The sequence below is a fragment of the Pocillopora damicornis genome, chromosome 8 (assembly GCF_964200805.1).
Source record: "Pocillopora damicornis chromosome 8, jaPocDami1.2, whole genome shotgun sequence".
NCBI classification, from domain to species: domain Eukaryota; kingdom Metazoa; phylum Cnidaria; class Anthozoa; order Scleractinia; family Pocilloporidae; genus Pocillopora; species Pocillopora damicornis.
In genome coordinates this window covers 15108093-15120940 of record NC_142677.1, presented here as the reverse complement: position 1 = coordinate 15120940, position 12848 = coordinate 15108093, and the positions used below count along the sequence as shown (strand labels likewise).

Below are 12848 nucleotides of genomic sequence, written 5' to 3'. Positions count from 1 at the left end.
AGACATCATGTTTTCCTTACATTATCAATTCAATATCAGTTAAGCAAAAAAAGTGATGAGAATAAAGAAAAGTATCATTTAGGGGATTATTTAAATTGATCCAATAACAAATTCTTCGAACTAGCATCATAAGAATGGTATGGCAGACAGTAAGGAGAATTACTATTGGGAGGTAGGGTCTGTTTACATGGAGGTGGGGGACCCCAGGTAGTTGAGGTAACCTGCCAAGGTGGGGTAACCCGCCTTTCCATATAATCTCTCCTTTTATCTTGATCACGTTTACATGATAGGTTGGGTAACCCTGTCAACCGGGGTGACAATTTACCATGTAAACGTCTAAAGGCGGGGTAACCCGCCTAGCCGGGGTCGCATTCATGGCAAAAAGCTCAAAAGCTAAACACGTAAACTTTGTACATTTCCCAGCCGTCTTATGGCAGAAATCACAAGAAATCGCAACGGACACACAAGGAGTGTAAAGTGTTCACATTTCGGAATATTTAGCGTTGTAAATCGACCGTATTTCGTTTCCCAAACTATTCCTTATGACGTATAAGTCTACGATTCCTCGCGTAACCTAACACCGCGTAACACAACACCGCGTAACACAACGCGTGACGCTTTCATAAATAAATACATGTCCGAGAATTAATCTTTCGTCTTTCTCGAGATGTGAGCTTGGGACGCCTCTGCTCAAACTCCCTAATTGCAAGCGCAACAACAACCTCGAGAAACCTCATCTCAGCATCCCGGGGTAGTAAGATTGCATGTAAACGCGTTTTATTTTACGACACCTCCACGTAAACAAGCCCTTAAAAGGTTAAAGGGAAAGGTTGCAGTTTACAAAATGTGAATAACGACTGATTGAAATATATTAGGGGAATGAGTTTTAATTACGGCATTTTAACAGTTCTTCCATGGAATAAGTGTTTTTCACTCGACGTCTTAAACTAATACATGCTGGTATGACGTGTTTAACAACGGAGAAATATTTTGGTGCAGCATGTACTTTGTGCCCAGCTGCAGCCTGCAGTCTCAATTTTGGTCTTAACAAATCATCAATTGATTTTTCATGGAATTTGAAATTTTCAAGCACTACGCTCCCCTGCAAAAACAATCCTATTTTATTTATAATTTATGTTTATTTTAATGCCATCACATTTAGACTATTTTATTCTCTCAAACTTATATTTTATTCTTATTTACCTGATAGGGAAAATAGAGCCACTATTTTAAATGTGTTTTACCTTTATTTTAAACCTATTTTAAAACAAGATTGACCAGTGTGGTGTATTTTATTTCTAGTTTCTCAAAACAAGTAGAAAAATAACCAACAAAACAGACTATTTTAATCCTATTTTCATTTCTTACATCAGTAAACCAGTGATAGAATAGGCTGTTTTATTTATATTTTCAGCTGATAGGACATGCTATGGCCATTTCCTTTGGAAAATATGAAAAAAAAGGCCATCACAATCCTATTTTATCAAAGAAAATGTTGAATAATTACAAAATGGGTTTAAAATAGACTGTTTTATTTCTATTTTTTGAGGTGGATTCCATTTCATTTCCAAAATATGCATTAAATAGTCTATTTTGATTCTATTTTCTCCTAAGTATCCTAGACCCACAATGATTAAAACAGCAACTAGATGTGTGGTGTAATAACCTGTCATATTTTATTCCTATTTTATTCGTGAATTCAAGCTTGACTAACAATGTATTGTTGTTCTATATTACAAAATATAAATTTAAGGCAGCTGTTTTGTACTTGCACCAATCATATCTTCACAAGATACACTGGAATTTAAAAGTCACAGTTTCTGTGTTAGCAAGATACATTGAAAACGTCAGACCGACGTTTTTCATCTGCGTTGTTGTAGCTTTCAAGTTTCCGATTGAATTTCTTTCTTTGCCAAAGAGTTGAACGCCAAGGCTTGCCTTTAGCATCGAATCTCCACTTTTTACTGCCCGGATCGTTGCTTGGGTCATGTTTAACTGAAACTGATCAACAAATCGATCAGCACAGCAACCAAGCTTGCTCAGAGTGGGTTTTGAGTCTGTTTCCTCGACAACTTTAGGCCAGTGAGAGTGAGCTCACATCATTATTGATATCATCGTTTGAACATGGATCCAAGGTATCCATCGTCCAAAAGCAGACAACCAGTCAGAGAAGTCAGAATGAAGTTGTGCGCTTCTCTTGAAACTGCAATCTGGCAAGCCAGCGGATTCTCTTTGCTAAGCAACGACTATTCTTAAAAGATCCACGTGATCATGCCCGTGATCGAAAACAAAGAAGACTCCATTTGGCGCCTGTCTTTGAATGAACTTTTCAACGGTTGATCGCTCGTGCGTCAAGTTATTTCTTTTCTCAACTGTTTTGTTTAATATAACATTTCTAAAGATGGTTTTTATTGTGGTTCATTGGGAAAACGAGAACAGCGTGAATGTTGTAAATGAAAAGAAAGTCGTTGGCGCCGTGGAATTAAGAGATGGGACAACAGTTGACATATCGACTGGTACAAACAAAGGTCGAGTGGCCATTCTTGAAAGTTTGTGGTGAGTAAAAATTGCGATATTCGTTACGTGATCAAAATCTTACCAAAGAATAGATATAACGGCTTGAATTAAGCTTACATAACTCTCGGCGTAACCGAAACTCGAATAATTCTGAGAATCGAAACGGTGACTTGCATGCCGCAGTTTCTTAAGCTTACACTTTACAATGAAATAATTATATATATCAGTAAGGTTTCAAGATTACTTTAGTCACGTTTGGGAACATTCTAGATTCATAATACAAACTGTGATGAAACAAACCTGATTACATAAAGAAGCCCTCCTTTGATAAAAACAAAATAATGTATTCCGCCCTTTTTTTTAGTAAAATCTATGGAAGAGATGTGTTTACTCCAATATACAGTAAAAGTCATTTGATATAACAGAGATTTCCCAATCCCAATGCACTTTGTCAAATTAAGATTCCAATGAATGCCCTTTTCCCTATAGCTATCTAAGGCCTTGTCTGAGCTCATTCATTTTTTTATGTCAATATGGAAAGGCTTATTGTAGACAACTTGTCTGCAGTTTAGGGAAACTTTATTCTAAGTTACTGTTACAGTTACAACTAGATTTAATTTAAAAATCAATTTTATTTAACTGTAATTAATCTCTTCACTCCCAATTGTGCTAAGTCAAAATTGGGAAGAAATCTTTGAATTTCAATGTGCAGAATCAACAAAAACAAACAGTAAAACATGAAAGTACTGCTTGACAGCTTACCTTTAATTTTTACACACGAGAGCTTTATCCAAAGAAGGTACAACCACATAAAACCAAGTCAAAGCTTGACTCTGGGAGCAAAAGGGTTAAATATCATTTGTATCATCATCCAAAATTAAATGATTCATTTAAAGACTATGTTTTGACTGATAGTATTTCTTGCAATAAATATAATTCAAGTTATTGTATTTTATGGAAAAGAATCAACAGATTTTGTTCACAATTTGTGTCAAACCAAATTTAATAATTGATTAGGACTATTTTATATGAATAGCAGTGACCGAGGATAATGCTTACAAAGTTTTCAAGAAAAAAAAGAATTAAATTCCATCCTAATATTGCTACATTTTGTAGTTAATATACAATCAAAAATATTTTACATGTAAACCAGAGTTAAGCATGTAAATAAATTTCACTGAATACTGTACTTGAATTTTTAGTTGGGATTTTTTAATTTTCTAGTATTTATTTCATGTTAGTTGCCTAAAATTCCCAGTAATTCTTTAAAACATTCTTAGAAATTCCTGAAAATTCCTAGGATTTTTTTGGCAAGTTTTTAGATTTACAGCCTTGCAGGGAAAGTTGTTGGTGCTCCGAGTTGGAATTCCTAGGAATTCATTGGAATTCAAAGTCCTGTTGGCTATTAACTTGGAATTTCTAGGTCTTTAGAACCAGAGTTGTTACAGTTGGGAATTCCTTGGTCTTTCATTCCTATTCCTATTTATTTCCTTACGGCAAAGTACGCCGGCTTCTCTGTAAGGTTTCGCGGGCTACTTTCATTGCTTTGAGAGCCCACACAGAGATGATGTTTATCAGGTCTAAACTTGGGCTCAATAAAAATATAAATTTGCACTGCCTATCTTTTCTGAAAACATAAAAAGACTTTCGACAAAGTTTCACTCTTTTTAACAAAGTAGAAAGTACAGTTACTGTCAGTAGCAACTATCGTAAAGTATGTTTTTCAATGTACAGTAACATTAAACTTTCAGGGAATGATTTCTGCACTGAATGAATTTAACTAAAAGTCCTCTTAAGATTAAAAAGTGACCAATCACATTTTCCAGCAGAGAAGAAGTCTCAGCTTATTACCCTCAACTCCCATGAGTGACCAAGAAACCGAGAATTTTCCTTACCATAGCAAATGAATACAACATCAAGGAGACAATTGAGAGATCATTAGTTGACCCACTACCAAATTCTCCAAACTATTGTCATAAGAATTGGTTGGCAGACAATAAGGAGAATTACTAATTAGATCTGGGGGTGAAAGGATTAAATGAATTGAGCAACTGTTATTCAAGAACTGGTGAACCAGTTAAAAGGTTATTTTCAAATGAAACAAATTCCTACGACAGATAATTTCCTAGATTTTGTAAATATTTTCAGGTCAAACATTTAAAACAACTCATTGAAAACTGTTGTAACTCAAAAAATTTACTTTCTTCATCATTCACAAAACTCATTGGATGTCATTTAGTCTGGTGGACTGGGTTAATGTAATTCTCCGTTAAGGTAAAGTCTCTCAAGTGGAAATCACATACAAAATGTAAATATTTGAATTTTATAATTTTTATTGTAGCTTTTACCAGTCAATGAAAAATACCAAGAGATTTACCTACTTAATATACTCCTCATACATTTTCTCACAGATGAAATTTCACTTTCATTGATATATTTTATATTGAATGTATCCATGGACTAATAAAAGTTCTTTCAAGTAACTTTTGGAATACCAAACTAATTTTCATTTCTTCTTTTTCTCTAAGAACAACAAAACTAAATTATTACAAAATGTTGTACTACAATAAAATATGAACCCAACGTCATTTTATAAAGTTTCCTTGAAATGATTTCATTTCTCTAACTACTCTCCTCCTAGAAAAAGCCTTAGATGTTTCCTAGAAATACTTCTGTGAGAATAGTACAAAAGATTATGAACTATATCCTGAAAATTCTATAGGGCAATAACTATCCTTTTATGCTCTTTGGAAGTTGTTTATTGGCAATTGCTTATCATATTTAATTTGATGAATGTAACTTGGACATCACCATAAAGATAAGCCATTTTTTAATTACACCCCTGTTGCCGATGATAATATTTTGAAAGAGAAATTTTAAATCAGTTTTAGTTATGGAAGAAATATTTTCCAGGTGGAAAATTGAATATTTTTTTCTTGACTGATTGGAGCAAACACAGTTGATTTGTTTTTCTTAGAGAGCAAGAGGTTGTTTTGTTGGCATATTTAATCTGGGTTAGAATTTCTCTCCAAAGAAAGTTCTTAGCTAAATGAAAGCGGATTTTTCTAATTAACCCACAAATGCTAGTATTTAAACTCCAAAATGTCCTCCTCTTACAATGGATATTATACTTACACTGTAGGAGAATACTTACCACACCAAACTGTTGCTGAGAAAATTAAGTGTAAATAGTTCAAAGAGGAACTTCTAAAGATAAGGAAACTGATCTTTTCTTTTATCTTCTTCTATTTACTGGTACATGTCAATAGAATTTCTTAATTTCTAAGCAGAGCCTTTGCCCTTTGTGCGAGAAAAAACTTTCCTGTGTAAAAGGGGATTTTAATGATCAAGAGAGACAGGTTTAAACTCAAACATGGCATTTCTAAACATTGGATAGTACATGCAGTATGTGTCATTGGAACCTTTAATTTTTAACTAGTTATAGATGGAAACTATTGCAGAACAAATCCATCCATAACCAAAAAACATTTTAAATGAGGGTCAAGATTAGAACAAAAAACTCCTGTTACTGAATGTTTAGTTTGTTGCATTTGTGTTTTGATATCTATGGAAAAATCTATGTTAAGAATATGTAGTGTGTTCATTTCTGTTCCAATAACATTTCATTCCTTGCACTAAGTGTGGCAAAGGTTTCCCTTAGTCAGTGCTCTAGAGCTTTGTTGTTGTAGAGTTATTCCCTTAGCAAACCAAGAGCTAACTTTTTACAAAAGAATCAGCTGTCCTTGTGGGATGGATTTTAAGAAACCAAGGTTAGGAGAATACACAGCCCCTTTGAGCTTGTGTTTACACCAGTATCCACCTGAGGCTTTGCACTGTGCACGCACTTGATAATTAACTTCTTATGACCCCTTTATCAACTTGCTGAGGTCATATTCCATGGTGATGGAACCTTTGGAATAAAGGGGGTAAGTTTCTATAGAAACCGTGGTGCTATGTTGGTGAGAGAGATTATACCAGGGTAATTTAGTATTATCAACTGAATTGATAGGGTAAATTTGCCACTGTAAAGAGTTTAACAGTTGATGTTTTGAGCCTTAGTCCTTTATCAGAGTGATTGAGACTGGAAGTCTACTTAGTGACATCACTGACCTGTACCTAGTTTTAAGCATAGTCTCAAAACTTACCTTTTGAGCCAAGCTTTTAGTTTGTTGCCTCCAGTAATGAAGTGTTTTTATCTTCTCAAGGGAATTAGAAGGTTTTCTTATCTCTATGTAACTTAATAGTGATTTTAGTTAGCTGCCATTATCATTGAAAATTTTTTTATTTTCTGTGAAGGGTATTGGATCATTCATATCTGTGCGCCATATAAATTCTAATTATGCTCATTATGTAATAATGTCCATTGCTAAAATATTCTCACTGCCCATGTCTGGAATTTTAAAGCATGACACCTACATTCTTCTAAAAATCATTGTTTAATGCCTTCTGAGCTTGGTATTTTTAGTGTTTTACTTAGCTCTTTAACTCCCATGGGTGACAAGACAATATCAGTTAAACAAAAAAGTGATGAGAATAAAGAAAAGTATCATTTAGGGGATTATTTGATCCAATAACAAATTCTTTCAACTAGCATCATAAGACTGGTATGGCAGACAGTAAGGAGAATTATTATTTGGAGTTAAAGGGTTGAAGGGAAAGATTGCAGTATACACAATGTGAATAAACACTGATTGAAATATTAGGGAGATAAGTTTTAGTTATGACATGCATTTTAACAGTAATGCTCTTCCAGGGAATATTATTAAGTGTTTTTCACTCAGCATCTTATACTAATACATGCTGGTATGCTGTGTTTAGCAAGAGAGAAATATTTTGATGCAGCATGTACTTTGTACCCAGTCTGCAGTCTCAATTTTGGTCATACAAATCATCAATTGATTTTTATGGAATTTAAAATTTTCAAGCTCTCATAATTTTTTTAATGTTAATTTTGTGGAAAATTTACAAATGATCCACTTTCATTGCTCCTTTGATCAAAAGTCAAGGTGTTTATTAGATTTTCAGTATTTGCATTGCAGCATTTACCTTGCATTGCAGCATTTATTTTACTCAAGGTTGCCATAAGCTGTAAGGTGACATTTATTTCCAAATCATGTTTCTCAATTCACTTAATAACAGTAACTCTGTATTGACAATATCAACAACAGCTAGGTGATAACAATTGAAAAACTTGTGACCTTGAGGGTATCATTTTGATATACTGTAATTATTCAGCTATAAGCCATGTTATTTTCACTCAAAGTAAAGCTTCAATTTTTTTGTGCATGTGTTTTATGCAGGGGAACCTTTGTTAACTTTCATCTTTTCATTGCATAGCTTTTTTACAAATTTTATTTGAGAGAAAAGCAGATTTTAGTGCAAATGTATGCAAAATTGTTGGGTCTTTTTTATATATGTACATAAAGTCCAAGAATAGGTCTTGACTAATATTCACGTTGGTTCACCCTTTAATTCCCAAAAGTGACGAATGTGTAATTTCTCCTTATAATGTTCATACATTATCCAGCAAACAGTTATGTGAATGCTTCTCAATTAGAATTTGTTATCTTGATTTAACACCAAATTCTTGTTACTAATTTATAAGGAAATAATTAGCAGCTAGAAGAGAGAATTAACAGCCATATCTTGGAATTTAAAGGGTTGAGTTAATTTTACACATTGGAAGTTTGGGGTCAGTTGGCTTATAGCAAGGATATTAGTTACAGCCAAATACATTGTATTAATGTGGTAACTCCAGATTCTCTGAGGTAATTGACATGGAATGATGTACATTTAACAGTTGGAGTGGCTCATAAAAAATCAAATGTTTGGAGAGGATGGCAAAAGGTTTATATGTACAGTAAACTCGTGATTAATGTCAAAATTAATTTGTGACATGTGAATTTTAAAGAAAGGCTAGCTCAATTTGTGAATTTATGAAGCATTTTGAAGCCTGATTTGCCTCCTATTATGAAACCAGCTTATTTTTTATATCATTTTGTGAAAACCTAAAGATTTCCCTGCCTGGAAGATTGCACTTAAAAAGAGTGATATGAAATTTCCCTTTTAAATTTTTGATGCATGAAATGCTGTTTAAAGTATTGGTGAAACATGAATTTTTCTAAAATCAGTGTTTGAAATGGGATTGGGAACACCCTTTGCTTAAACTCAGCTCTTTGGAGTTATTGAGAAAGGGGTGGTGAAGTGTAGCAAAAAAGTCTTTGGTGTTTGGAAAGGGCAATTCAGTCCCAGAATATCTGAGTTCTTGATAGGAGAGATCTTTTTTGTGTTCCCTTTTTGTTTCTGATTTTGATATAAATATTGTCCTTTAGATGTAAAATGGTGACCTTTGAGTCTTTTTCTGCACAGTTTCTAAACCAGAACCTCGATCATTGGGAAGGGACTGCAGTTGTTAATGGAGAGTTCAAGTATTTGAAGATGACTGATTCTAGAGGTAAGTTTTTTTTTCTGTGAGCTCATAGATACAGCTGTAACTTGGAAAACTGAGAGCCATATGTGAAGTCCAATCACAGGTTTGTAAAGATCTTGTATGTGGCTACTGGTAATTCTGCCAGGAGCAGTTTGAAACTGTAATGCTTATAAATATTTTCCTTTTTGTATGTGCTACTATATAAACAGAGGCCTCTGCCTGGGCTTGAATGAACACATATTTGTCAGTGCATGGGCATTGCCTGTTTGGAGATGCACAAGGCAGATTCAGTCAAGTGACCTGTTGTGACCAAATAATACATTTAATGAAACATTGGTTAAAAATATTATTATCTCTTTCAAAAACCTTCCCCTTGCTCAATTTTTGGCATGTTTCTGTGATGTTTCTCATTATCTGTTAATGATTTGTCTTCTTCTTCCAGTTTTTTCTACAGATTTTTGATAAACCTTCCCCTTGCTCAAATTCTGGCATGTTCACTTGATGTTTTTGGTCATCTGTTGATGATTTCTCTTTTCTTTCCAGTTTATTCTAATTTGTGTTATATTTATGACTTTTTCCTACACAGGAAAATATCTGGTGTTCTTTTTCTATCCCTTTGACTTGTGAGTATTAGATGTTAGTATACTCTTCGACTAAAAGTTTGCTGTACTTTGCTACCTTCATGCTATCCTGCCAAATTAGTCATCTCTCTGCAATTGCTACCGAGTAGTCAACATTGTTCTCAAGGTGACTGATATTAAAAGTTTCATTAATTGCATGCATATTATTTTAAATTGAATCATTACAAATAACAGCTATTTGTTGTCATTTGCAGCACTTTTGTTTGTCCAACGGAGATCATTGCCTTTAGTGACAGAATTGAAGAGTTCAGGGCAATCAACACTGAAGTTGTTGGTTGTTCAGTAGATTCAGTTTTTACCCATTTAGCTTGGTATGTTAACTCTTTACACCCTAACATCAGTATGTATATTCTCCATTACTACTCTCTAGACATTTCCAAGGGTTTTGACAAGGAGAATTTGTTCAACAATCAAGAGTTTCTTTAGTTGGTGATCATTTCCTTTATTCTCATGACCTAAATGTTTGATTTAGGAGTGATGTTGTTAGGAGAAATTAGATGTTAGTCACTCTTAGGGGTTTAAGGGTCAATCCTAAATTTGAACTGAATTTGTAACTTTAAAGGATTTGAGAGTTTTAAAAAAACAGAGAAAGGTATTTCCAATTTATATTGAAGATTTGTAGAATGCCAGAAATTAAAGTAAAAAGGAAGAATTTCCATTTTTGGTAAAAAAAAATCTACCATAAAATGTATTTCAGTTTGAAGTTACATTCATTCTATATGTTTGTGTAAAGTGTTACATTATTACAATATAGTCATCCAGGAGAGAACGTTTGAATGACTCCATGGGTAATCACAAAGATATATATTGCTACAGCAGTGTTCACCCTTATTTTAAGCATGATTGGTAATTTAAGGAATTCTCAAAACAGCTAGTAGAGCAATCCTTGTACCTATTGAATTGTTAAGAATTCCCAGAGGTACCAGAGGCAATAAATAAGTTCCTATATTCCTCTCAATTCTAGGATAAACACTCCAAGGAAAGAGGGTGGTCTGGGAAGGCTTAAATATCCTCTGTTATCTGACTTAAACCACCAAATTGCTAAAGATTATGGAGTACTGCTTGAGAATGAAGGTCACACCTTAAGGTGAGGACATCTGTGTTTTGTATTTCCTCATGTTTCTGACTTTTTGTGTCTGTAGGCCATTCTATTTAAACATGTGTTTAGTGTTTATCAGCTGTGATCCTCTTGGAATAATAAACATTATTCAACAAAGTGGAGGTGAAATAGCTGGGGATATTAACCGAGCTGCAAAGCAGCTAGGTAAATATCTACCACTTTCACCTACAGTGAGGTAAATAATTATATTAGCATGTACACTGTATATACCACACAGAAAAAAAAAAAAATCAGTACATTTCTCACAATATACAAAGAAATGGTTGGAAATTAAATTTTTGATGCATGATTCTGTTGCCTTGGCTGCTCGAAGGGGAAGAGTACTTGTTAATCACTTTCAAGCCAGCCAAACAGAGCACACAAAAAGCACTATTCATCTGTGTGGTATGTACCAAAAAAACTTATTTGATGTAATGATAATGATAATGATGATCATTTAATAGACCATATCTACTTGAACAAAGTATTTCATTATCTGCAATCTACCTATTCTTGATTTCTAAAAGCTGAACATTTCTTTGTTAGTGCTCCTACCCTGGATCAAGATATCCAGTTTTGAGCACCTGACTGGCATTATCTTGTTGCATTGTTGGCCAGGGTTGCCACGGTCAGGGAAAAGTCAGGGAAAAACAAAAATTTTTCAAGGTCAGGGAAAAGTCAGGGAATTTTGCAAAAAGTCAGGGAAAATCTCAGTTCTTGTCAAAGTCAGTGAAAAGTCAGGGAATTTTGTTTTGGTGAAGTCAAATGCCTTGCGTTCAAAATCCCGTGAAAAATGTAAAGAGATGGAACATGAAGAGAAGAATATCGATGGTCTACAGAAGAAACTGAAACTAATGTAAAAGTGGATTTACCAGTAGCTTATTTGGTAAGTCGCCTAATGCAAGGTCAGTGAAAATTGTTTTCAGGTCAGTGAAAAGTCAGGGAAAAGTCAGGGAATTTTTTGGGTTCTAATGAGTGGCAACCCTGTTGGCTGTCACACCACATAGTTAAGAAAAACGTAACTCATATACTGAAGAGTCTCTCTTGGTCAGATGGTTTTTTCCCCTTACTTTTGAGGGGGAGCTGGGGGGAGGGGGGGGGGAGGAGATGTTCCCGTAATGGGCATAACATCCATGGATTAAATACACTCTCAGACCAGGTCTGATCAGGTTGCTATACTTTGCTTCCTTCATGCTATATAACAGGTCTGATAGTTAGGCAGGGGAGATTTGGTTAAGGTGAGAATATTCTTACTTCTATGACCACTTTTATTGCATGCCTGTTGTTCTATTTCAGGGGTCTATTTATAATCGATGACAAAGGGACTCTACGACAGATCACAATGAATGTTCTACCGGTATGTTGTAACTTTACATGTATGACTGTAATTGTACCGTGAATTTCTACTGCGAGTTTTATGTAGCTGTTTGCTTCTACAGTTAATTGTTCTTGATACGCTGAGAAAATTTATCTGTCCATTCATATAATTTGATTCGAGTCTGGCCTTCGTCCACTGTCACGTGGTAAAAATCTCAAGCTCATTGTTTAAGCGTTAAGCAGTGGGGATCCCTTTCCTTTTATTTTGTGACGTTTTTATTATTTCATTAGAAAAATAGCGATATTTCGATTTTGATTTGGACAAGGGAGAAAAAAAGCTGAGTAGATAGTATCAAGAAACAAGGCTCCTGGTGTCCAGTCTCCTGATTTTTTTGCGGTTCGCGGTCTTTGGTTTTATAAAGTGTGAAGTACTATTTATAACTTAGCTACTCAGAGAAGGTAATCTAAACTGGTTATTTCGCAGGTGGGCTGATCAGTCGACGAGACTTTACGTTTAGTCCAGGCTTTCCAATATACTGACAAACACGGGGAAGTTTGTCCGGCCGGTTGGAAGCCTGGTAAAGAGACGATCATACCTGATCCAACAGAAAAGAAGAAGTACTTTGCAAAACAGACTGAAGGAGAAGATGAGGAAGAGAAGAAATAAACTGAACAAACTTTGGAATTGGAAAAAAAAACTGAGAGTTGTCTTAATTTAGGTGGCATTGTTTTACTTTGCATCCAGAAAAGTTACCAACGATTTGTAAGAAAACTTTTGGCGAGAATCGAGAAACAAATCTAACTTAAAGATAGATCTTTGTAGTAGTCTCTTTAGTTGTTTTGT

General features: G+C 34.5%; 1 protein-coding gene across 3 annotated transcripts; it reads left to right on the top strand.

The window, feature by feature from the left end:
• Nucleotides 1–1332: 1332 nt before the first annotated feature.
• Nucleotides 1333–12816, top strand: LOC149041585 (peroxiredoxin-4-like). Of its 3 annotated transcripts, XM_089214857.1 has the most exons (7): nucleotides 1333–2556; nucleotides 8887–8971; nucleotides 9534–9570; nucleotides 9783–9899; nucleotides 10553–10675; nucleotides 11984–12044; nucleotides 12489–12816. In XM_089214857.1, the coding sequence occupies exons 2-7, from the start codon at nucleotides 8956–8958 to the stop codon at nucleotides 12495–12497; spliced, it is 363 nt and encodes a 120-aa protein (XP_089070983.1). In that variant the 5' UTR covers nucleotides 1333–2556; nucleotides 8887–8955; the 3' UTR covers nucleotides 12498–12816. The 3 variants fall into 3 exon arrangements, with proteins under 3 accessions (XP_089070983.1, XP_089070982.1, XP_089070981.1); XM_089214856.1 differs by lacking the exons at nucleotides 1333–2556; nucleotides 11984–12044 and adding an exon at nucleotides 11893–11925 and having other exon boundaries at nucleotides 4277–8971; XM_089214855.1 differs by lacking the exon at nucleotides 1333–2556 and having other exon boundaries at nucleotides 4305–8971.
• The last annotated feature ends 32 nt before the right edge of the window (nucleotides 12817–12848 follow it).

Coding starts and splice junctions, on each gene's coding strand:
- LOC149041585 (XM_089214855.1), top strand. CDS start 8,857: ATGGTGACCTTTGAGTCTTTTTCTGCACAGTTTCTAAACCAGAACCTC. Junction 9,571..9,782: donor TTTTTCTATCCCTTTGACTT/GTGAGTATTAGA, acceptor TGTCATTTGCAG/CACTTTTGTTTGTCCAACGG. Junction 9,900..10,552: donor GTTTTTACCCATTTAGCTTG/GTATGTTAACTC, acceptor TCTCAATTCTAG/GATAAACACTCCAAGGAAAG.